This window comes from Coregonus clupeaformis, chromosome 7, assembly GCF_020615455.1.
Source record: "Coregonus clupeaformis isolate EN_2021a chromosome 7, ASM2061545v1, whole genome shotgun sequence".
NCBI classification, from domain to species: domain Eukaryota; kingdom Metazoa; phylum Chordata; class Actinopteri; order Salmoniformes; family Salmonidae; genus Coregonus; species Coregonus clupeaformis.
This window is the reverse complement of record NC_059198.1, coordinates 10,772,548-10,798,308: the sequence shown is the minus strand read 5'-3', so window position 1 is coordinate 10,798,308 and position 25,761 is coordinate 10,772,548. Positions and strand designations below refer to the sequence as shown.

Here is a 25,761-nt window from a genome sequence, read left to right as displayed (position 1 = left end):
GAGGGAATTCTGTTCCCATGTCCCTGGGAATGTCCTGAGTGCCCTCTCCTAGGACCTGCAGTTACAGCCAGGCTGTAACATTTTACTACCTGTACTACCATTTTACAAGAACGCTTGGAGAAGCAGTGAATGGAGGCCAGCATTGGACACATTTGCCTCTTTCCTCCTCTACTCAGCTTTACCCCTGTGCCTGATACTTGAACTCAGGCCAATCCTTCACCTCAAAATAACTTACCGTCTTGACAGCCTGAGAGCTACATATCGCTGTGACTCAGAACCCCCATGTTAACAAACATGTTATTTTACATGGTCTCAAGGCTGTTTGCTGAAATACATGGCTCAATACCATGACTTGAAGCAGAACAACTCAATGCTTGTTTGATCAGACTTAAAAAAGAAGAGAATGTCTATTGACATTCAAATGACATCGTAGTGGAGAGGGATTTGAAGTGGAGGGAGGGAGGAAGCATTCTGGCCACGACTGACATCCGCCGCATAGAGAGACGTGTGTCTGTATGCCGTCCCGCCCCTGTCCTCAAACCGCCTGCCAACACACTGCAGCATGCCATGTTTATTTTCGTGTTGTGTTCTCTAGCGTTCTGCCTACATTGTTATTGTCTTTGGCCGAGGCCTGTGGTAGGTGGGGCAATGTTTTTAGGCTAAATGAAAGTGTGCTGGCCCCCACAAAAAAACAGACCACACGTCTTATGGCATAATGCAAAATGTCTCCCTTACCAATAACATTTTTTAAGGGTCGGGGAAGAAAAAAACAGAGATTTTAGGGGGAGAGGGAGAGAGGTTCTTGTTTTCAGCCCATGGGCGTACAAGTACAATTTCCTGACACATGCTGTTTTACTCATGTCCTTTTTATGTACATTATTTAGAGTTTGCCTGGTTGCTCATCTGACGCATGTGTCCCACACATTGCATGAAACAAAACGGAGCTGAGAAGCATTACATGCTCTCTTGTAAAAAGAGACAGCACTCTCTTGGTAGAACAGGCATATGAATGAGTGGGTGTACCGCAGGCTCATTCGAGACAGTAATGGTGTTAGGCATTTCAGTGACAGTCCAATTAAATTCATAGGCTACTATACGTTGTGAATGCTGTTTTATGTTTTGACAGCATATAGTGGGTTTTTACATACACTGTATGATTACCGTTGGAAAATGTGACATATTCAGGTCTGAAATGAGAGAGAGTTGACATGAAATCTCAAAACAGCTTCAACACCTGCATATATAAAACTGCTGTTCGTTCTTGACGTTTCACATCCCCCTGACATTCTCTGATCCGAAATCCAATCTTTTAATTTACATACTATAAATGATAAACATGCATTTCTTAACTGTGAAAGTTTTCATTTCAGACTGTGTAGACTGGACTGGGACACCTCTTAAAGAACAATGGTGTGGACGTTAAGGTCACTGACTATGCTGCTGTTCCTGGCATATCTACAGGCAATAGAGGAGGAGGATATCCGAGCTGGTATGTACAGTATGTCTACATATGGTATGGTATGTCTGTTCTGTTCCCAGGGGGGGCCAGTATGGAAAATAAATAAATAAATAAAAAAATACAACAAAAAAATGAATCATGTATGCACTCACTAACTGTAGGTCGCTCTGGATAAGAGTGTCTGCTAAATGACTAAAATGTAATGTAAATGTAAATGTAGAAAACATGCAGGTTAAACCTTACATCTCAAATTACAAAGGACATGTTTGGAGCTAAATATGGAAAGCCTTCACATTGTACATGATCATATCTTCTTTTTGAGGTGTGTGTGTGTGTGTGTGTGCACATACATGCATGTATCTATGACTGTGTGTGTGTGTGTGTGTATGTGTGTGTACACCTGTGACCACCCCTCCCAGGCTGCAGCACGGCGGTGAATGACCTAGTCTACATCATAGATGGCTCGTGGAGCGTGGGCCACAGCGACTTCAAAAAGGCCAAGAGCTGGCTCGTCAACATCACCAGCGGCTTTGACATCAGCTCCCACTACTCACAGGTCAGACGTATAACCAATATGGGTAACACTGCACCTTAAGTTGCCCCAGTACAGTGTTACCGTAATATGTCACCGAAAGTGACATACAGTGGGGAAAAAAAGTATTTAGTCAGCCACCAATTGTGCAAGTTCTCCCACTTAAAAAGATGAGAGAGGCCTGTAATTTTCATCATAGGTACACGTCAACTATGACAGACAAATTGAGATTTTTTTTCTCCAGAAAATCACATTGTAGGATTTTTAATGAATTTATTTGCAAATTATGGTGGAAAATAAGTATTTGGTCACCTACAAACAAGCAAGATTTCTGGCTCTCACAGACCTGTATCTTCTTCTTTAAGAGGCTCCTCTGTCCTCCACTCGTTACCTGTATTAATGGCACCTGTTTGAACTTGTTATCAGTATTAAAGACACCTGTCCACAACCTCAAACAGTCACATTCCAAACTCCACTATGGCCAAGACCAAAGAGCTGTCAAAGGACACCAGAAACAAAATTGTAGACCTGCACCAGGCTGGGAAGACTGAATCTGCAATAGGTAAGCAGCTTGGTTTGAAGAAATCAACTGTGGGAGCAATTATTAGGAAATGGAAGACATACAAAGACCACTGATAATCTCCCTCGATCTGGGGCTCTCACCCCGTGGGGTCAAAATGATCACAAGAACGGTGAGCAAAAATCCCAGAACCACACAGGGGGACCTAGTGAATGACCTGCAGAGAGCTGGGACCAAAGTAACAAAGCCTACCATCAGTAACACACTACGCCGCCAGGGACTCAAATCCTGCAGTGCCAGACGTGTCCCCCTGCTTAAGCCAGTACATGTCCAGGCCCGTCTGAAGTTTGCTAGAGTGCATTTGGATGATCCAGAAGAGGTTTGGGAGAATGTCATATGGTCAGATGAAACCAAAATATAACTTTTTGGTAAAAACTCAACTCAGTCGTGTTTGGAGGACAAAGAATGCTGAGTTGCATCCAAAGAACACCATACCTACTGTGAAGCATGGGGGTGGAAACATCATGCTTTGGGGCTGTTTTTCTGCAAAGGGACCAGGACGACTGATCCGTGTAAAGGAAAGAATGAATGGGGCCATGTATCGTGAGATTTTGAGTGAAAACCTCCTTCCATCAGCAAGGGCATTGAAGATGAAACGTGGCTGGGTCTTTCAGCATGACAATGATCCCAAACACACCGCCCGGGCAACGAAGGAGTGGCTTCGTAAGAAGCATTTCAAGGTCCTGGAGTGGCCTAGCCAGTCTCCAGATCTCAACCCCATAGAAAATCTTTGGAGGGAGTTGAAAGTTCCTCCATGCAGAGGAGATCTGCATGGAGGAATGGGCCAAAATACCAGCAACAGTGTGTGAAAACCTTGTGAAGACTTACAGAAAACGTTTGACCTGTGTCATTGCCAACAAAGGGTATATAACAAAGTATTGAGAAACTTTTGTTATTGACCAAATACTTATTTTCCACCATAATTTGCAAATAAATTCATAAAAAATCCTACAATGTGATTTTTTCCTCATTTTGTCTGTCATAGTTGACGTGTACCTATGATGAAAATTACAGGCCTCTCTCATCTTTTTAAGTGGGAGAACTTGCACAATTGGTGGCTGACTAAATACTTTTTTCCCCACTGTATATGCCAGCATAGTTGACATATAACTACAATGGTTAAATGTAACTGTTGCGACATATTCTAATGAGACCATGTTGAACTAGGTTGCTGTGGTGCAGTACAGTGACACCCCTCGTCTGGAGATCCCCCTGGGGAAGCACCACGGTGGCCCGGACCTCATCCAGGCCATCGAGGGCATCAGCTATCTGGGCGGGAACACCCAGACGGGCCGAGCCATCAAGTTCGCAGTGGATCACGTGTTCCCGTCCTCGCAGCGCGCCAGCACCGTCAAGAACCGCATTGCGGTGGTTGTGACGGACGGGAAGTCCCAGGACGACGTGGTGGACGCTAGCGTGGAGGCGCAGGCGCAAGGCGTCATTGTGTTTGCCGTGGGAGTGGGCACCGAGATCACCACCTCAGAGCTGGTTTCCATTGCCAACAAGCCGGCGGGGACCTACGTGCTGTATGCCGAGGACTACGCCAACATAGACCGAATCCGAGACTCCATGGAGCAGAGGCTGTGTGAGGGTGAGTGAGTGTAAGGCAGGAGGTGTACTGCTACCTGGAGGTGTGCTAGGATAGAGTTCCCCAGTGGGTTTAGGACCCATGGGTGGGTCACTGCTATTCCTTTTCCTTGATTTCATTCACTTTTTCTTTCACCTTGACTTCGTTCACGTTTTGGATTGGAAGAGTACAGAAAGCATTAATTGGGTCACAGCTCAAAGAGAACATTTGGGGAACCACTGAGCTAACGCGGTGCCCCCAACTCCTATGCCTATTTATGAGGCAGGAGGGTTGCCCTGAAAGCAGGCCGCACTCCGCTCACGCCCTATGAAGGGGGAAGCCGCAGGCACTGGAGCCAAACCAGGGACATGTGGCAGTGACAAGAAAGGGCATTAAGAAAATAGTGACAGGAAACAGATGTGATATGCTGACTATTGCCAACCACACTGCAGCTGGAGGCATTGTTTGACCATAAATTGCAGGGAAATTTGTCAACAACAGTTATGAAGCCATAGGAGCCCATTCACTACGTGCAAAGAAAAGCTAGTCAAAATGTGTTAATTATAATGTTTGGTATGCATGTTCAAATACGACAATAAAGATAAATTCAATCTAGATAGTATCTACGGTAGATATGCCACAACACACTGAAACGTATGTAATGTCATTTCTTGTCCAAAGAGTCAGTGTGTCCTACGCGTATCCCGGTGGCTTCCAGGGATGAGAAGGGCTTTGAGTTGATGCTGGGCATGAAGATCCACCAGAAGGCCAAGAAGATCCAAGGCTCTCTGGTGTCTGAGGCAGCCTTCTCCCTGACCACCTCAACAGACATCACAGAGAACACAAGGTGGGTCTCCCCTTCAACCTCCACACCAACCATGGTCCTCAATTCCTTTGCTGAGCTATTGTGAACTCATACTTATCTCATATTATTGTTATCGATCAATAATGACAAACCTCCTGGCATTGACAACTTAGATGGAAAACTACTGAGGATGGTACATGGCTCTTTTGCCACTTCTACAGTTGAAGTCAGAAGTTTACATACACTTAGGTTGGAGTCATTAAAACTCATTTTTCAACCACTCCACAAATATCTTGTTAACAAACTATCGTTTTGGCAAGTCGGTTAGGACATCTACTTTGTGCATGACACAAGTAATTTTTCCAACAATTGTTTACAGACAGATTATTTAACTTATAATTCACGATATCACAATTCCAGTGGGTCAGAAGTTTACATACACTAAGTTGACTGTGCCTTTAAACAGCTTGGAAAATTCCAGAAAATGATGTCACGGCTTTAGAAGCTTCTGATAGGCTAATTGACATCATTTGAGTCAATTGGAGGTGTACCTGTGGATGTATTTCAAGGACTTCCTTCAAACTCAGTGTCTCTTTGCTTGATATCATGGGAAAATCAAAAGAAATCAGCCAAGACCTCAGAAAAAAAACTTGTAGACCTCCACAAGTCTGGTTCATCCTTGGGAGCAATTTCCAAATGCCTGAAGGTACCACGTTCATCTGTACATACAATAGTACGCAAGTATAAACACCATGGGACCATGCAGCCGTCATACCACTCAGGAAGGAGACGTGTTCCGTCTCCTAGAGATGAACGTACTTTGGTGCGAAAAGTGCAAATCAATCCCAGAACAACAGCAAAGACCTTGTGAAGATGCTGGAGGAAACAGGTACAAAAGTATCTATATCCACAGTAAAACGAGTCCTATATCAACATAACCTGAAAGGCCGCTCAACAAGGAAGAAGCCACTGCTCCAAAACTGCCATAAAAAAGCCAGACTACGGTTTGCAACTGCACATGGGGACAAAGATTGTACTTTTTGGAGAAATGTCCTCTGGTCTGATGAAACAAAAATAGAACTGTTTGGCCATAATGACCATCGTTATGTTTGGAGGAAAAAGGGGGATGCTTGCAAGCCGAGAACACCATCCCAACCGTGAAGCACGGGGGTGGCAGCATCATGCTGTGGGGGTGCTTTGCTGCAGGAGGGACTGGTGCACTTCACAAAATAGATGGCATCATGAGGAAGGAAAATTATGTGGATATATTGAAGTAACATCTGAAGACATCAGTCAGGAAGTTAAAGCTTGGTCGCAAATGGGTCTTCCAAATTGACAATGACCCCAAGCATACTTCCAAAGTTGTGGCAAAATGGCTTAAGGACAACAAAGTCAAGGTATTGGAGTGGCCATCACAAAGCCCTGACCTCAATCCTATAGAAAATGTGTGGGCAGAACTGAAAAGGCGTGTGCGAGCAAGGAGGCCTACAAACCTGACTCAGTTGCACCAGCTCTGTCAGGAGGAATGGGCCAAAATTCACCCAACTTATTGTGGGAAGCTTGTGGAAGGCTACCCAAAACAGTTGACCCAAGTTAAACAATTTAAAGGCAATGCTACCAAATACTAATTGAGTGTATGTAAACTTTTGACCCACTGGGAATGTGATGAATGAAATAAAAGCTGAAATAAATCATTCTCTCTACTATTATTGTGACATTTCACATTCTTAAAATAAAGTGGTGATCCTAACTGACCTAAGACAGGGAATTCTTACTAGGATTAAATGTCAGGAATTGTGAAAAACTGAGTTTAAATGTATTTGGCTAAGGTGTACAGTGGGAAAAAATGTATTTAGTCAGCCACCAATTGTGCAAGTTCTCCCACTTAAAAAGATGAGAGAGGCCTGTAATTTTCATCATAGGTACACGTCAACTATGACAGACAAAATGAAAAAAAAATCCTGAAAATCACATTGTAGGATTTTCTATGAATTTATTTGCAAATTATGGTGGAAAATAAGTATTTGGTCAATAACAAAAGTTTCTCAATACTTTGTTATATACCCTTTGTTGGCAATGACACAGGTCAAACGTTTTCTGTAAGTCTTCACAAGGTTGTCACACACTGTTGCTGGTATTTTGGCCCATTCCTCCATGCAGATCTCCTCTAGAGCAGTGATGTTTTGGGGCTGTCGCTGGGCAAACACAGACTTTCAACTCCCCTCCAAAGATTTTCTATGGGGTTGAGATCTGGAGACTGGCTAGGCCACTCCAGGACCTTGAAATGCTTCGTCACGAAGCCACTCCTTCGTTGCCCGGGTGGTGTGTTTGGGATCATTGTCATGCTGAAAGACCCAGCCACGTTTCATCTTCAATGCCCTTGCTGACGGAAGGAGGTTTTCACTCAAAATCTCACGATATATGGCCCCATTCATTCTTTCCTTTACACGGATCAGTCGTCCTGGTCCCTTTGCAGAAAAACAGCCCCAAAGCATGATGTTTCCACCCCCATGCTTCACAGTAGGTATGGTGTTCTTTGGATGCAACTCAGCATTCTTTGTCCTCCAAACACGACGAGTTGAGTTTTTACCAAAAAGTTATATTTTGGTTTCATATGACATTCTCCCAATCCTCTTCTGGATCATCCAAATGCACTCTAGCAAACTTCAGACGGGCCTGGACATGTACTGGCTTAAGCAGGGGGACACGTCTTGCACTGCAGGATTTGAGTCCCTGGCGGCGTAGTGTGTTACTGATGGTAGGCTTTGTTACTTTGGTCCCAGCTCTCTGCAGGTCATTCACTAGGTCCCCCCCGTGTGGTTCTGGGATTTTTGCTCACCGTTCTTGTGATCATTTTGACCCCATGGGGTGAGATCTTGCGTGGAGCCCCCAGATCGAGGGAGATTATCAGTGGTCTTGTATGTCTTCCATTTCCTAATAATTGCTCCCACAGTTGATTTCTTCAAACCAAGCTGCTTACCTATTGCAGATTCAGTCTTCCCAGCCTGGTGCAGGTCTACAATTTTGTTTCTGGTGTCCTTTGACAGCTCTTTGGTCTTGGCCATAGTGGAGTTTGGAGTGTGACTGTTTGAGGTTGTGAACAGGTGTATTTTATACTGATAACAAGTTCAAACAGGTGCCATTAATACAGGTAACAAGTGGAGGACAGAGGAGCCTCTTAAAGAAGAAGTTACAGGTCTGTGAGAGCCAGAAATCTTGCTTGTTTGTAGGTGACCAAATACTTATTTTCCACCATAATTTGCAAATAAATTCATAAAAAAATCCTACAATGTGATTTTCTGGATTTTTTTCTCAATTTGTCTGTCATAGTTGACGTGTACCTATGATGAAAATTACAGGCCTCTCTCATCTTTTTAAGTGGGAGAACTTGCACAATAGGTGGCTGACTAAATACTTTTTTTCCCCACTGTATGTAAACTTACGACTTCAACTATATATGCCATATCTTTAATCTGAGCCTAGAGCAAAGTGTTTGTCCTCAGGCCTGGTGGGAAGCCAAAGTCATTCCGCTACCCAAGAATGGTAAAGTGGCCTTTACTGGTTCTAACAGCCGACCTATCAGCTAGCTGCGAGCTCTTAGCAAAAATTGCTTTTCTTTCGAAAACAAGGACATTTCTATGTGACCCCAAACTTTTGAATGGTAGTGTACATTCAGTAATCTTGCTCTGATTTGTCATCCTAAGGGTCCCAGAGATAAAATGTAGCATAGTTTTGTTTGATAAAATCAACTGGGTTCTACAGTCTGAACCCCTGCTGTCTCTGTCTCCACACCCACCCCGCCCGGCCTTCTAGATGTGAGAAAGTTAGTGTATAAGCTAATGATCCATCATGAATGACATTCCTGGGAGTGTGTAAACTGACATTTTGTTTTACTATATCATTTTTGTATGTTCTCTATACTTATGTACTTGAAAATTTATCGATTGACCAATTCGGCACATTTGGGCAGACTTGATACAAAGTAGTCCAGCAATGCAACGCTTCACTGGATCAATCTGAAACTTTTCACATACGCTGCTGCCATCTAGTGGCCAAAATCTAAATTGCGCCTAAACTGCAATATTATATTATGGCCTTTCTCTTGCATTTCAAAGATGATGGAACAAATAGAAAACACATGTTTTTTTGTTTGTATTATCTTTTACCAGATCTAATGTGTTATATTATCCTATATCAATTTCACTTTTTCACAAACTTCATAGTGTTTCCTTTCAAATGGTATCAAGAATATGCATATCCTTGCTTCAGGTCCTGAGCTACAGGCAGTTAGATTTGGGTATATCATTTTAGGCGAAAATTGAAAAAAAGGGTCCGATCCTTAAGAGGTTAAGCTGCAGCTGGCCCAGAACAGAGTGGCACGTCTTGCTCGCCATTTTAATCAGAGGGCCAATATCAATAATATGCATGCTAAGAGTTAAGGAAAGACTGACTGCATCGCTTCTTGTTTTAAAAGAAACATTAAATGTCTTGGAAATTCCAAATTGTTTGCGTAGTCAATTTACACACAGCACTGACACACACACTTAACCCACCAGACATGCCACCAAGGGTCTTTTCATAGTCCCCAGCTCAATAACAAATTAAAGGAAATGTACAGTATCATACAGAGCCATAATTGTATGGAACTCCCTTCCATCTCATATAACGCAAGTGAACAGCAAACCTGGTTTCAAAAAACAAATAAACACCACACGGCACAACGCCTCTCCCCCATGGGACCTACTTGTTGTGTGTATGTACTGACATGTATGTGTAACTGATAGATGCAAACACACACACACTACATGTTAATGTTTTTAAATGTATGATAATTGTAAAGTATTTTGTTTGTAATGTCTTTTTCGTAAATTCGGACCCCAGTAAGACTAGCTGTTGCTATTGGCTAATGGGGGATCCGAATAAAATCAACAAAGAATTATAGTAATAATAATAATATCGACTCAGTTATGAGGTATTGTTATTTCTGCTAAAGAGGCAACTGACTGTGACAAGTGAAAGGTATTCACAAGCTTGAATTCGAAATCTGGTTAACGTCTACACCTGGGTGAGTCACTTCGACTACCTTCAGCCTCAGACACTAGAAGCAAGGGAGAGTTTGAAAACATTCCAATTATTTTTTCAGCCAGTAGCACTTCAAACCTATTTGACACATGTTTGTGGGTCGTAAAAAGCACACAACATCATCGCCAATAGTGGAATATTCTAAATATTTTCTTGGCAGCCTGAAGGAAAACAGTGAAAGGTGAACAAGCATTCATAGCACCTAAAATAAACCTTAAATTGTAGGTGTTTTATGTGTGAGCAATTATATTCTGGTAGCTATATATTTTTTATAATGTCAACAGTGAAGTACCACATCTTAGAAAACATTTGCTAAACATCTTAATGTATTTGTTTTTGCTTATTACTCATAACTAGGGCCAATAATGTTTCTTGACCATATGAACTGACCAGGAAAATCTCTGGACCCATAGTTTTTCCTAGACTTGTCACATGATAATACAACTTTCTGTACTCATCATACCTTGCAGGCTTATGATTTCCTCTCATCTTTAAAAGGTTACTTACAAGTTACCATAGAGACGTTTACAAGTACTGTATTCATGATTCAGTTATCTATTCGTTATTTGACTCTTTTCTCAGGGAGATCTTCCCTGAGGGTCTGCCTCCGTCCTATGTGTTTGTGGCCACGGTCCGTCTCAAGGGTTCAGCCAAAAGGGACAAGTTTGACCTGTTGAGGATCCTTTCTAAAGATGGCGTCACACAGGCAGCAGTGACACTGAACGGAGTGGACAAGTGTGTCACCTTCACAACCACCAGCACCACCAACGAGGAGCAGCTGGTCACCTTTAATGTGCAGGGTATTGGGGTTGGTATCTTTGTGTACTTGTGTACATTTTTGTTTACTTGTATACTTATTTGCACATGAACAATGTAGACCTCAACCACTGTCATGAAATATGTTTTTTAAAGAGCATGCTATATACCACACACAGGAGGTTGGTGGCACCTTAATTAGGGAGGACAGGCTCGTGGTAATGACTGGAGCGGAATCATTGGAGTGGTATCAAATACATCAAACACATACAGTTGAAGTCGGAATTTTACATACACTTAGGTTGGAGTCATTAAAACTCGTTTTTCAACCACTTTTGGCAAGTCGGTTAGGACATCTACTTTGTGCATGACACAAGTAATTTTTCCAACAATTGTTTACAGAGAGATTATTTAACTTAGAATTCACTGTATCATAATTCCAGTGGGTCAGAAGTTTACATACACTAAGTTGACTGTGCCTTTAAACAGCTTGGAAAATTCCTGAAAATGATGTCATGGCTTTAGAAGCTTCTGATAGGATAATTGACATCATTTGAGTCAATTGGAGGTGTACCTGTGGATGTATTTCAAGGCCTACCTTCAAACTCAGTGCCTCTTTGCTTGACATCATGGGAAAATCAAAAGAAATCATCCAAGACCTCAGAAAAAAAACTGTAGACCTCCACAAGTCTGGTTCATCCTTGGGAGCAATTTCCAAACGCCTGAAGGTACCACGTTCATCTGTACAAACAATAGTACACAAGTATAAACACCATGGGACCACACAGCCGTCATACCGCTCAGGAAGGAGATGCATTCTGTCTCCTAGAGATGAATGTACTTTGGTGCGAAAAGTGCAAATCAATCCCAGAACAACAGCAAAGGACCTTGTGAAGATGCTGGAAGAAACAGGTACAAAAGTATCTATATCCACAGTAAAACAAGTCCTATATCGACATAACCTGAAAGGCCGCTCAGCAAGGAAGAAGCCACTGCTCCAAAACCGCCATAAAAAAGCCAGACTACGGTTTGCAACTGCACATGGGGACAAAGATGGTACTTTTTGGAGAAATGTCCCCTGTTCTGATGAAACAAAAATAGAACTGTTTGGCCATAATGACCATCGTTATGTTTGGAGAAAAAAGGGGGATGCTTGCAAGTCAAAGAACACCATCCCATCCGTGAAGCACGGGGGTGGCAGCATCATGCTGTGGGGGTGCTTTGCTGCAGGAGGGACTGGTGCACTTCACAAAATAGATGGCATCATGAGGAAGGAAAATTATGTGGATATATTGAAGCAACATTGAAGACATCAGTCAGGAAGTTAAAGCTTGGTCGCAAATGGGTCTTCCAAATGGACAATGACCCCAAGCATACTTCCAAAGTTGTGGCAAAATGGCTTAAGGACAACAAAGTCAAGGTATTGGAGTGGCCATCACAAAGCCCTGACCTCAATCATATAGAAAATTTGTGGGCAGAACTGAAAAAGCGTGTGCGAGCAAGGAGGCCTACAAACCTGACTCAGTTACACCAGCTCTGTCAGGAGGAATGGGCCAAAATTCACCCAACTTATTGTGGGAAGCTTGTGGAAGGCTACCCGAAACATTTGACCCAAGTTAAACAATTTAAAGGCAATGCTACCAAATACTAATTGAGTGTATGTAAAATTCTGACCCACTGGGAATGTGATGAAAGAAATAAAAGCTGAAAGAAATAATTCTCTCCACTACTATTCTGACATTTCACATTCTTAATATAAAGTGGTAATCCTAATTGACCTAAGACAGGGAATTTCTACTAGGATTAAATTGTGAAAAACTGAGTTTTTAAATGTATTTGGCTAAGGCATATGTAAACTTCAACTGTAGTTTCCAGGTGTTTGATGCCCTTCCATTTGCTCCGTTCCGGCCTTTATTATGAGCCGTTCTCCTCTCAGCGGCCTCCACTGATACCACAGTATACTGAAAACACAATATCAGACTTTTCAAAGCCAGGACTTATTCCTGGTCAGGTGACATTATCAGGAAACACACCTGATCCTAACTAGTCTGGCAATGATCATGAACATCACCCTCCCATTTCTGATACTTTCAGTGGACTGGATTGCAGTTTAGACTCCAACGCGTTCTCCATTCAGAACAACATGCAACCTCTCACAACGTTAATTCATGTGGACGCCATGGCTAAAGGCCACGGAACAGTTGATTTTCTGTTTTCCTTTTGGGAGCTTTGTGTTCAAAGAGAGTGTGCAGCGGAAAAGCGGGATGGTGCCATAAGTACCTCCATGGCACTGCTCACCACTCTGATTGGTAGCATTGGCAACCTGTCTAGAAGCCTGGGTGCCACAAGTACTCCCACTCCTAGATTTAGCTGAATGGTCATTATAACTAAGAGTACACTTTGACATTTACACTGGCATTGTGGACACAGATAGGTATGGATGCAACCGCAAGTGAATTAGAGCCCTATGGTATTATGGACGTCACATCCACTCAGTGTCCCTACCGTTCTGATTGACCCTTTTGGGCCACCATCCGTTACAGAGCCTCTTTGATGAAGGCTGGCACCAGCTGAAGCTGCTCGTGTGGCCCCGGCAAGTCACCGGTTTCCTGGACGACGAGCAGATCCAGGAAGTGGCGCTACTGGAACCGGTGGAGCCAATCTACATCAACGGCAAGACGCAGGTCGCCAAGAAGTTCGGGGCGGAGACCACAGTCCCTGTGAGTAGAAGGAACAGTGTTTGTTGTAGGGCAAATTGGCAAGGGATGTGACTATAGGCTTACTACTGATCCAGTATAATTACTTAGGTTGGCACTGTATATTTACTGGGGCCTTACGTGGGGCGTGTATGGCTCTCACAAAGCATTTGACGAAAGCATTTAGCAGATGTGGTTTTCTATGTTGGACTAAAGTGAAATAGGACCATTGCATTTGGATGAACAATGGGTGAAATTGTTGGATGTAGTCTCTTTCATGATTTCTGTGTTTCCCTTTCTTTTTTAAACCCTTTTTTTAGGTGGAGATACAGAAACTGCGCCTTTATTGTGACCCTCATCAAAGCGAGAGAGAGACAGCCTGTGAAATATACTCTGTGGTGAGGCACACATTCCATTGTGGGGAAAATCGGTTAACTTCCCCAACCCCTCTCAACCCCTTACACATTTAATGTTGTTATGACAAATGGAGAAAATGTGATAGCATCTTGACAAAGAAGTTGTAAAGTGTAGTTTGAAGTGCAGTTTACATAAACTGTGTATATGGGTATAGTGGAATATATATTTTTCTCTCTTTTTTCTTTCACAGGATGATGAGAGGGTAAGTGAGAGCTTGTTTTCTCTGCTCTTTTTAACCATTTATTGTCTGCATCAGAGTGTCACTGACTTCAGTGTGTATCTGTCCCAGTGTCCCCTGGACCGTGAGCCCACAGTGGAGGAAGTGGAGTGTGACTGTGCTAATGGCAGCTCAGGACCACCTGGACTTCCTGGACCTATGGTACAGTACAGCATCACCCACTCTGGTGTTACCCTCTCCCACACACATACAGTATCCCAAAACCCACACTCTCTCTGCCCCTCTCTCCATCTCATTCTGTCTGTCTCGGTCTGCTTCCTGGGCTTCGTTGTAAAAGAAATGGACATCTGATAGATTGGTTAGTCTCTTCCCCTCAGGTAGCTTTGACACCGGAGCTTAAAACGTTTCAGTGACAGGCCCTGCAACCACATCCTGTGTGATTTATTACATTGAGTCCATTTTAGAAGTGTGTGTCGGCAGGAATCACTGTAGATCATCAATCATTAGATAGACCATCCGTTATTAATGCAGTATTTATTTGGACAATCTTTCATTCAAAACAATACAAGTTAAAAAAGAAAGGGAGCAATCACTCCAACAATGTTTTTTTTCCTGATTCTCCTGAGTATATGCCACTTGTGTAACATGATCAATCACACATTCACATTTGTTGAAAAGCCCGTAACATATTTTAATGCCTTTGTGACTGGCTGTACAGGGTCTCCAAGGTGAGATAGGAAGAGCAGGGCCACCCAGGCCCTGACGGTAAGCCTGTGAGTACACATCAATGTCTCATATCATCGTCATATTGCATGATAACAACAGTATCCATCTCCCATCACACCTACCTCCTACAGATGTTGGGAGAAGTTTTGGGGGACTTTTTAACATATAATTTGACATAACGGAAGAGAGAATCACAGATAGCCTTCCCACTTAGGCAACACATAGACTACATTATACTGACCCTATGATTGCTTGTTTTCCTCCATGCTTGCCTTTTGTTTTTGACTAGGGAAACCAGGGTGAGCCTGGTAGGTCTGGAGAACCTGGGTTTCCTGGCGAGAGGGTGAGCTTTCTAGACAGTCTAACACTCTGTTTACTGTAACACTTTTAACACTCAGGAATAATGTATTATTAAATATGAATAGTACCATTTTTAAAGCAAACTGTTATGGTTGTTAAGCTAACAGTTAGCATATCCATTCAGTTTAATGTGGACTGTGCAGGAATCAAACCCACCACAATAGTAGCCAGTATTACCAACACCATGGCAGCAACCACTGCTCTGACGAAGGCCAAGAGGCCACCACCTAAACTTAAATAAAATAAATTATACTAGCAAGAGCAGTGTGCGGCTGTCTCTTTTTTTTAGCAACCACTGCAGTGCCATTAATATATGTTTAATAGCATGATACATCTATTAAATCTGAGAGACATACAATAGAAGTGTTTGTTTCTTCTTTCTTCCTGACCCACACAGGGTGAATTGGGCCCACTAGGACCCAGCGGGGCTCCGGGTCTGACGGGTGGTAAAGTAAGCTCCCCTCCTCTGTGTGGATGTGCATGGTTTGGATTGATATATTAGGGTTTGAGTTTTGCATAACACTCTAACATGCTCCAACTCTGTGTCCATGAAGGGCGAGAGAGGGGATCCAGGACTGCCGGGGAAACCGGGCCCGCCAGGACCAAAGGTGAGACTCCCAACCCGACTTCCACCAACTGTGCCAGGGGACGAGAGGAGCCAACCAGCCCACACCACCAACACCACAGCCCTGTCTGAAGCACCACAATGGTGCTCTGTATACCAGTCATGTTCTGTCTGTTCTGGACTAGTGTTTTAAGAGGGTTTAAACATATGGTCAGGTTCAATGGAAACAACACAGTCTAACTGCGTTGAAGTGCAGGCCCTTTGAGACCAGATGGGGAGGAAATGGAGGGATTTATTTTCACATGTAGCATATCAAAACCTTCAGAAAATGGACAGAGAAAAAAAGAGTCAACACTGTAAAGCACTACAGAGGCCAAGAGTAGTTAGATTTTTCATCAATGCCTCTCTGTGCGTTGTTAAAATATTGTCTTTTGTATTCTAGGGTCCTGCCACCTCACAATTAAACCTTGGCTCTGTTGGAATGCCAGGGAAAATGGTAAGGGTTTGGGCCTTGGTTTCCAGACCTTTTCCTGACAATAGAGCTCTAATATTTGATGAAGTGAAACTGTGCCTGTAACAACATGTCTTCGCCATTGTCCATATAGGGACTTCCAGGTGAGAGGGGAGAAGCCGGACCTCCGGGAGAGATTGGACCAATGGTACGATCTGGTTTTGGTTCTTTGTTTATCTATGATCATCATCTGACCAATATGGTCGTTTGTCATATTCTTTGGCAGTCTGTCAGTTTCGGAACCTGGCTTCTTAGTTTGATCTTGTTAAAAGCTCCCATGTCTACATAGCTGCTGATAAAATAGTATGTGTTGCCAGCTTCTACACCCTAGATGACTACAATGATTCTAATTTAAGTCCTTCACAAAAAACTGCAAACCTTCAACTCAATGCCCATTACTAACAGGTGAGGGCTTCCAGTGTACGTCTCATCTCATAAGATGCTCAAACTGACAGAACTAATAACTACCAGGCACTGCATGGTAGAGCATGGCGCTTGCAACGCCAGGGTTGTGGGTTCGATTCCCACGGGGGGCCAGTATGAAAAATGTGTGCACTCACTAACTGTAAGTCGCTCTGGATAAGAGCGTCTGCTAAATGACTAAAATGTAAAATGTAGATACAAGTTTAAGTGGGCTAGCAAACTGTCATCCAAGTCTCAGTAATTCTAATTATCTCACTACAGTGATTATGAGATATAACTGACTGCATAACCCACAACAGGTCTTTGACTTGAATCCTCATTTGGGCTTTCATTTAGCCTGGGAATCCAAACTAAATCCACACTACATTTGTGAAACAGTTTAGATTCCCAGGTTAGCCATTATTACCTTCATAGTGGAGACATCACAGTTATTTGGTAATTCTCTAAGATTAGGAGAAAGTGTAGGCTACAGCGGAGTGGGTTTGCTGCTTCCTCAGTCCTCTCTGTATGTCTATACACCAGACAGCCTGTTTGAAGTTGGAGTGGAGGGGCTAATTTCTGTAATTGTGTTTGATTTGGGACGTGAAGAGGGGGAATTTGGCATTGACCTGTTCTACTCCATTTTGTTCTAAAGAGGTCTTTATTTTCCTTACAGGGGGGACCGGGAGTGCAGGGCAGAGCTGGACCGATCGGGCCGGTGGGACCAAAGGTGAGTCCTTTCCTAAACTTCCTGCTCCATTAACAATGAGAGGATCGTAACTCGATTTTTGTTTATAGAGGCATAGGCAGTAATGAAAGGAAGCTAGACTCATTCTGTTTCTAATTAGTTAACAGTGTAGTTACTGTGTAATTACATGAAACAACATGCTATCCAAGCAACTACATTGACGACATTGTGCTTTATCTATGATGTACAGTGTGAAAATATGAGGTACAGTAGGATAATATAGGAACATAATGTGCTCTGCACCAGCTGCCAAGTGAATCATATTCTAATGCCTTCTTTGGCCTTAGATGGATGGCTGGGCATGCTGCTACTTTGATTGAAGTTCAATCCCATCAATCCTCTCTTGGCATCTTTTGATTGAATTAAGCGAAGGACACAGGATTGACCACATCTGAAGCACGTCAAGTTGTGAAATAAGTTAAATATAACACTGTGAATTTGCAAACAAGAAAGCATGAAGGCTAGCTGTGCAGATTCGCTTTCGACCCTTCTAGGAAATTAAGTTATGTGCATGTTATACCAATTGAATTCCAGCCACAAAGCAATTTGGCAGTTTTCCTGTTATTATAATGCATTTGCGACCCAAGAAGCACTTGAACTGTAATTCCAACAGGCCCATCGGTCTCTGTGTGTGGGTTGAGCACTGCCTCAGTAATAACAAGAGGTTGTGTTCACACTTTGAGTTTCTAATGTGAACCACATGCACAGTGCTACTGCACAGTTCCATTGACACAAAACAGAATTGCAGTCCAGTCATGTAGTTAAACACGTCCTATTAGACCAAAACGAGGCCTTTCATCAGAACTACAGGACCAAAACACAGTGGTTAAAGACCATGTCAGGGATGCGTTTCATCCTGAAAAGCACCTTGAAAAGAAGTGTCTGATAGGGTCATGTCACCTGAATCGGCTTCATCTGTTCAAGCGCTCATCATACTGTTTAGGGATTCATTGGATTCATTATACTGTACATTCATCTATCTGGACTGGTACATGTGGGGACCAGTTGTAAGCCATGTAAACCACAACATGATCCTGTATCCATCATCTCTGATCTGCTTACTTAGTACAGTCAAGTGGTGAAGGATGTATAACCAACAAGCTAGAAGCCTGTGATTGCACTGGTCCTGGGACCAAGCGAACGTTCACGTGTGGTACTTTCTCAGATACCGCAAGGAAAATAAATAAAGTGCATTTCCCTTGATACTGTTGCAGGAAGCATTGCACAGCCTAATGATTTACAGGAATCAACCCATCTGTATACACAGACGGACAGACAGGGCTATTCTCATACAGTTGACTTAAACATGGAAATTCAACTCTGTTTATTGGATTAGTGAGTCCTGACAAAGATTGTGTTTGGATGGAATAGTCAGAAAGAGTGTTTCCCCTCTACCTTTCAGCCTGATTGTAATAGTTGGGAAATTAATGAATCACAAGACAGTGCAGATTCAGTGAGACAAATCTATTTAATGTTAGTTGTGCTACCGGATCTTATATAGTCAGCTTTTCTAATGAAAGAGAGAGCCATTGTTGAACTGGGTTGTACAGATTGATTAATTCACTTGTTGAACAGATTCAACCCATCTGGACACGATCAGTGCACAATCTTGACTTGCAGTAAGTCATCACATTGAAATGATAATTTTGTGATCATGGAAGTCAGTGTAATTATTTATGTATAACAGTGTGTGTAATTTGTTGTGACACATGGTGGAAAACTATTGTAACAAACCAAATGCGTGATTCAAGCACTTAATGTTGCTTTACACTGAGATCCACTGGTGAATTTGAAACACTGATGGTGCATATAGAATAGCGTGTGTGCGTGTCTTTCCAGTCTCAGGCAGTTTGAATGAAACATGCACTCACCCCCGTTGACAGTTCAGGTGGCTGGGTCCTGGGTCCTGTCTTGGGGGTGTTTCACATTACTGGCAGAGGGCCACCCCCCACTCAGCGCCCAGTCCATGCCAAGCTATAGGCCTGTACCTATACTCACAACCTCCTGTTAACAACATGTCTAACTTCGGCACTGTAACACACTGCATGCCTGTGAGGTCATGGCTTCACCATTAGCCTGGCTTTTATCCAAAGACCTGCTCGCTCACTGACAGAGAGCACGCATACCTTCTAAATGAATGTATAAAGTCAATATCGATGTATATACAATAAGTATAAATACAACCATTATTAGACATTTATTAGAGAGGTTATGTTTTTAAGAACCTCCATGGGTTATTCATTTTACTATTAGCCCAAATCTATATTTTCTGATGATATTAGGGATTTGACTGAAATTGGACTGAAATTATACCCAATCCTGAAATTGTACTACAATTATACCCACAAGAGGGAAGTGAAATCAATCACCACAAAAATGGAATGAATAGGATATATCCACGAAAACATACACTTTCAGATGAGGAGTCTGCTTGGGTTGCATTATGTGATATGTCTCATGATGGCTGGCTCGTTCTCAAGGTTTTTCCTCGAGTGAGAATGTTATGAATCATGCAGGACAAGGTGACATTTTTTCACTCCAACCATTTTTCCAGTAGACGCACAAACCTAGCAAAAATATTTGTTCTGGTAGCACACATTGGGAGTGTGTTTGCTGTGTGTTACACTGTGTTGTGTTCTTTTGGTAAAGAGCAAGACTTTTTCTCAAACTTTGACAAGGCCATTTTCTTCTCTGCAGTCAAAATATACCAAGGTGGGTGAGTTAGCTATACAGTATCCTGGAGGCAGGGTGTGTATTGATTTAGGTTATGGTGTGATTATCATTGAGGTAAGAGACAGAAGAGACACTAGCAGGGCCAGGTGAGATCAAGGGACACTGGTGCCACAGCATTGGAGCATCACGCAAACTGACTTGACTGGACAACATTTATATTTAACATTTTAGTCATTTAGCAGACGCTCTTATCCAGAGCGACTTACAGTTAGTGAATACATATTTTTTTTTTATACTGGCCCCCCGTGGGAATCGAACCCACAACCCTGGCGTTGCAAACGCCATGCTCTATCAACTGAGCTACATCCCTGCCGGCCATTCCCTCCCCTACCCTGGACAACGCTGGGCCAATTGTGCGCCGCCCATGAGTCTCCCGGTCGCGGCCGGCTGCGACAGAGCCTGGATTCGAACCAGGATCTCTAGTGGCACAGTTAGCACTGCGATGCAGTGCCTTAGACCACTGCGCCACTCAGGAGCCAACCTGTCGTTATGCCTAATTCCATAACACATCTTTGTTGAAGGGTACCTAGGCGTTGGCAAAGGATGTGTTAGTCTTCACCTGATAGCAAAACTAAATGTATGCCAATGTGACAACTTGGTTTTGAACCTGGGTTGTCTTTGTGCTTTAACAGCGTGTTAACCCTCTGAGCGAAAGCCTCTGCATCCCATCTGGGAGTTAAAACAAGACCTCAGGCAAGGTTACTAATCGAACAATCATGGTTCACTGAACTACCGCTGCTACACCAACATACCTCAGGAGGACTACAGTAGAAGACATTCATGCTATTAGCTTAGTTTTTACTATCTTCTCCTTTTTATTGGAGGTTTTCGCTAGACCAATGTTTACAGAGGGCACCTCTAAACCTAGCTTCAGCGGACAGTCATACAACTTCCCCTTATCGACCAGGATGGCAGATTTACTCCCTCTTTTGTCCCATCCCTTCTCAATTGAGAGTCTGAATTCCAGCAAACAGTTTACCCTGCTGCATTGAAGTGCCCTAGCCTGGGCACCAGTATGTTTAGCTAACATTCCATTCCTTGAACACCATGTCACAGGGGTGTAATGCACCTAAAAAATCTGTGGGGGAACAAAGTACGTGAGTATGGCTTGGGGGTGGAGATTTTTGAATTTTTTAAACACCTGAAACAGCTTTTTCCTACAAAGTAGAGCCATAATCATTATGAAAACAAATATGTTTATTTTTCTGCATATCTAAGGATACCTCTTGAGCTGCCTGTATCCTCCTGACTGGTGGTTATAAAAAAATGAACTTAATATGCATCTCTGCTAAAATCTGGGTAAAAGATTGAAATGAATGAGTCTTATTCACTACACTTAGTAATTGCTTGCTTCTCTACCAACCTTGCCAGCAGGCATGCCAGCTAAGATAGTTAGACAAGCTAGCTACTCTAACAAGCTTGGCACACCTGTATTTGGGGAGTTTCTCCCATTCTTCTCTGCAGATGCTCTCAAGCTCTGTCAGGTTGGATGGGGACTGTCGCTGCACAGATATTTTCAGGTCTCTCCAGAGATGTTCGATCGGGTTCAAGTCCAGGCTCTGGCTGGGACACTCAAGGACATTCAGAGACTTGTCCTGAAGCCACTCCTGTGTTGTCTTGGCTGTGTGGTTAGGGTCGTTGTCCTGTTGGCAGTGGCGGCTCCTGAAAAAATTCTCAGGAGGGGCAATTTTTCTGATGATTTAGGTGACCTACACACATTTTAAAAAAGATATGTCCAGCAACAACATGAAGACAGGGGGCAGCATATAAGTCAATACCAGAAGCATTTATTGACTGATCTGGGGAGATGGATTCCAGTTTCTGTGACAGATTATAAATAATCTCTGATGCCTTTGTTATATTAGCTTTGGTTGAATGTACTGTCGTAGTAAATATATAATGTTATAGCTTGGTCTGACTAAAATCTTGTGCATGACCCATTTTGTGTTGGGCGTTTGTTTTCAATCAATGCTGTTCCTATCCTATAACAATGGACAAAAGAGTCCTATCTTGTCAGCCTTGTCAGCAGGTGGCCAAGGACAACACCCACGCCATAGGTCTCTCAGTTCTTCCAACTCACGAGTTCTTGCTCTGAGGCACACACACACACACACACACACACACACACACATCATCACTGATAACACACACACACACACACATCATCACTGTTAAACACACACACACACACACACACAAATCCCCTCTCTTTAGGGCTGAACATTTGAAGACAGAGAACCCGACTCAGAGCCAATGCAACAGTGGAGGGGACCTCGCCCAACTCATCAGGACCAATCAGAAGATCAGAACTACTAGATTCAACCTACATCATTTATTGTATAAAATGTCTGCACACAATGTTTTCGGGGCTCTCTTCTCCCTAAGAGTTTGACGAACGAGTCCGTGCACGCGATTCCAGATATCTTTACCTCTGAATAAACTGCCTTTATTATACCATATCCACCCTGTCCAAAGTCTCTACTTGGTCTCAGTTCTCCAGTAAACTTGTGATTATCAACAGTACACAACGGTAACAAACAATTGGGGAACTCACGGGGCAGATAGTAAGGTCGCAATGACACAGAAAGCAGTTCAATGTCGGGGTACAGAGTCGCTCTCTTACCAGGATCGCGGTCCGCTCTGACCAGGGTGAAGCCGGCCGGCTCCACTTCTCTGTCCGGGACTCTGTCATCCAGCCAAGTCTCCCAGCTGTATTGGGATTCCGCTGCCAGCAGTGTTTTCATTATTTAGTCCGTTCAGTAGCGGGTATGTACACGATCAACAAGATCAGTCCAAAACCAACCACTGGAAATCCATGGTTGGCAGAATGTTTGTAAACTAAGTCTACAAATTAAAAACATAAAATAACGCCACACTGCAGGTCGCAACAGAGACGCTGCTAGCCGCCATTGTCTTAGTTACGTTTCATGGTTACGTCACGCATGACGAAAGCGCGTAAGTGCAAGCCCACAGACACCCAATAGAGAATGTATTGAAAGCTTTGAAATTTGAAAAAATAGATTTTACATGACAGGCTATGAGAGACTTCTGGGCGATTTTCAACTTGACTGAAATCGCCCCAAAAACGGGGGGCCATTTGAAGCACGACTTTAGCCTGATTTGACATTTAGTGGCTGGCAGATCAGACGTGAACACTGATAACTACTGTTGCCGTGATATAATTGATTAGAAAAAAAAATCCCTTCCTTTTCCCGTTTGGCAGTGCGTCGCCCATATCGCCCTATTGAACAGGCCGTCCCTGCCTGTTGGAAGATGAACCTTCGCCCCAGTCTGAGGTCCTGAGCACTCTGGAGCAGGTTTTCATCAAGGATCTCTCTGTACTTTGCTCCGTTCATCTTTCCCTTGATCCTGACTAGTCTCCCAGTCCATGCCGTTGAAAAACATCCCCACAGCGTGATGCTGCCACCACCATGTTTCACCGTAGGGATGGTGCCAGGTTTCCTCCAGATGTGACGCTTGGCATTCAGGCCAAATAGTTCAATCTTAATCAAATCAGATAATCTTGTTTCTCATGGTCTGAGAGTCCTTTAGGTGCCTTTTGGCAATCTCCAAGCAGGCTGTCATGTGCCTTTTATTGAGGAGTGGCTTCCGTCTGGCCACTCTACCATAAAGGCCTGATTGGTGGAGTGCTGCAGAGATGGTTGTCCCTCTGGAAAGTTCTCCCATCTCCACAGAGGAACTCTGGAGCTCTGTCAGAGTGAACATCGGGTTCATGGTCACCTCCCTGACCAAGGCCCTTCTCCCCCTGTTGCTCAGTTTGGCCGGGCAATCCTGTCTCGGAGCTTTATGGACAATTCCTTCGACCTCATGGCTTGGTTTTTGTTCTGACATGCACTGTCAACTGTGGGACCTTATATAGACAGGTGTGTTCCTTTCCAAATCATGTCTAATCAATTGAATTTACCAAAGGTGGACTCCAATCAAGTTGTAGAAACATCTCAAGGATGATCAATGGAAACAGGATGAACTTGAGCTCAATTTCGAGTCTCATAGCAAAGGGTCTGAATACTTATGTAAATAAGGTATTTCTGTTTTCATTTTTTTTGCAGATAAAAAAAATAAAAAAATAACCTGTTTTCGCTTTGTCGTTATGGTATTGTGTGTAAATTGATGAGGGATAAAAAAAAAATCAATTTTAGAATAAGGCTGTAACGTAACAAAATGTGGAAAATATCAAGGGGTCTGAATACTTTCCGAATACACTCTATTTACATCTATCTCTCCATCTGGTAACAGCAGAAAGGGACTCCTCTCTCTCTCTCCCCTCTTTATCTTCTTCCATCTCATTCAAAACATTTTGGCAGTGTATCACAAATATACCTCAAATCCCTGAGAAAGATGACCCATGCATGCCTATTGGGATTAGAGGACAGTAAAAATATCACAATGCCACAGAAGCAGTAAAACATAGATTCCAGGCCAAATCCTTCGGCCAATTTCTTTCATCCAACTGGCTCATTAGATAAGGGTGCGTGATTAGCTGTTGTGACGTGGCCTGTCAGTTTTATTTGTGAGGTTTTTGCCCTAGGAAAACGCATGCACACACACACACACGCACATACGCACGCACACACAATTAGACAAGCAAATGTAAAACTTGACACTATCCACACTTTCACAGACATATAAAACTCAAATTTGCTGTAAAGATCGTTGATATACACTGAGTTGTCCTTTAAACAATACTGAAACCCGGGCTGCCTTTTCCAATTAATGTCAATGAGGCCTATACCGTAGACATATAAGACTTTACAGAAGTATAGACCGGGGCAATTCCTCCCACAAAAACAATTTCATAGTTGGGGATAAAATATACAATTACACTATCCCTGGTCTAATTCCAACAGTGTCTTATTGAGGCCCTCATGTCGAAGCCATTGAGCATGTTTTTTTGTACTTATATGTATGCATGCTCAATGCCTAAAGGCAGACTCGAGTACTTCATGAAGGATTGTCTGTCTGTGTGCACGTATTGGATGAATCTGTTAGGGTCCTTAAAGGGATACTTCAGGATTTTGGCAATTAAGCCCTTTTATCTACTTACCCAGAGTCGGATGAACTCGTGGTTGTTATGATTTAACTGGATAGAACCCAAATGCAGACAAGTACACCAAGCCAGAGAAGTTTTAACAGGTTTATTATAATGTTCAATAGTCCAGGTTTCCAATAAATGGGGAAGAGCAAGTCCAGGTTACAGGGAGGGTACAGATCCAGGTCAGGGCAGGTGTGGTACCGTAATGTCCTAGTGTCCGTGGTGAGTCCAAAGGAGAGGCCCGATAGTGGAGAGCAGGATGGTGGTGGCAGGAGTGGAAGCGGAGGCAGGAGTCAGGTTCCAAATATCTGTGGCACAGGAGAAAAAGTAAATAAACAGTCCAAAAAACACAAGAGCGAAAACAGACAGGTTGAGTCGGCAGCGAGACTAACATGGTTGTCTTGACTATGATCTGACGATGAGTGGAAAGTTTGACCGGGTCTTAAAGGCTGAGGTGATTATGGTGAATGAGCTGCAGCTGGAACCCTGACTCCCGCACACCAGACTTCACTCCTGCAATCAAGGACAGACAGAGGGGAGGGGGAGAGCAGAGAGAGAGCTACCTAGCAGCAGTAGGCCTAACAGTACCCC

The 25,761-nt window shown here is 43.1% G+C and overlaps 1 protein-coding gene across 1 annotated transcript in view; it reads left to right on the top strand.

Annotated features, from left to right (window-relative positions):
* Positions 1-1,407: 1,407 nt before the first annotated feature.
* Positions 1,408-25,761, top strand: part of LOC121570435 (collagen alpha-1(XXI) chain-like) — a 50,777-nt gene continuing 26,423 nt past the window's right edge. The window contains exons 1-14 of the mRNA XM_045221018.1: positions 1,408-1,489; positions 1,879-2,015; positions 3,739-4,162; positions 4,820-4,985; positions 10,608-10,833; positions 13,325-13,501; positions 14,085-14,096; positions 14,151-14,273; positions 15,088-15,141; positions 15,556-15,609; positions 15,713-15,766; positions 16,166-16,219; positions 16,329-16,382; positions 17,313-17,366. Coding sequence (XP_045076953.1) covers positions 1,408-1,489; positions 1,879-2,015; positions 3,739-4,162; positions 4,820-4,985; positions 10,608-10,833; positions 13,325-13,501; positions 14,085-14,096; positions 14,151-14,273; positions 15,088-15,141; positions 15,556-15,609; positions 15,713-15,766; positions 16,166-16,219; positions 16,329-16,382; positions 17,313-17,366 — 1,671 coding nt within the window. The remainder of the gene's footprint in view (positions 1,490-1,878; positions 2,016-3,738; positions 4,163-4,819; positions 4,986-10,607; positions 10,834-13,324; positions 13,502-14,084; positions 14,097-14,150; positions 14,274-15,087; positions 15,142-15,555; positions 15,610-15,712; positions 15,767-16,165; positions 16,220-16,328; positions 16,383-17,312; positions 17,367-25,761) is intronic.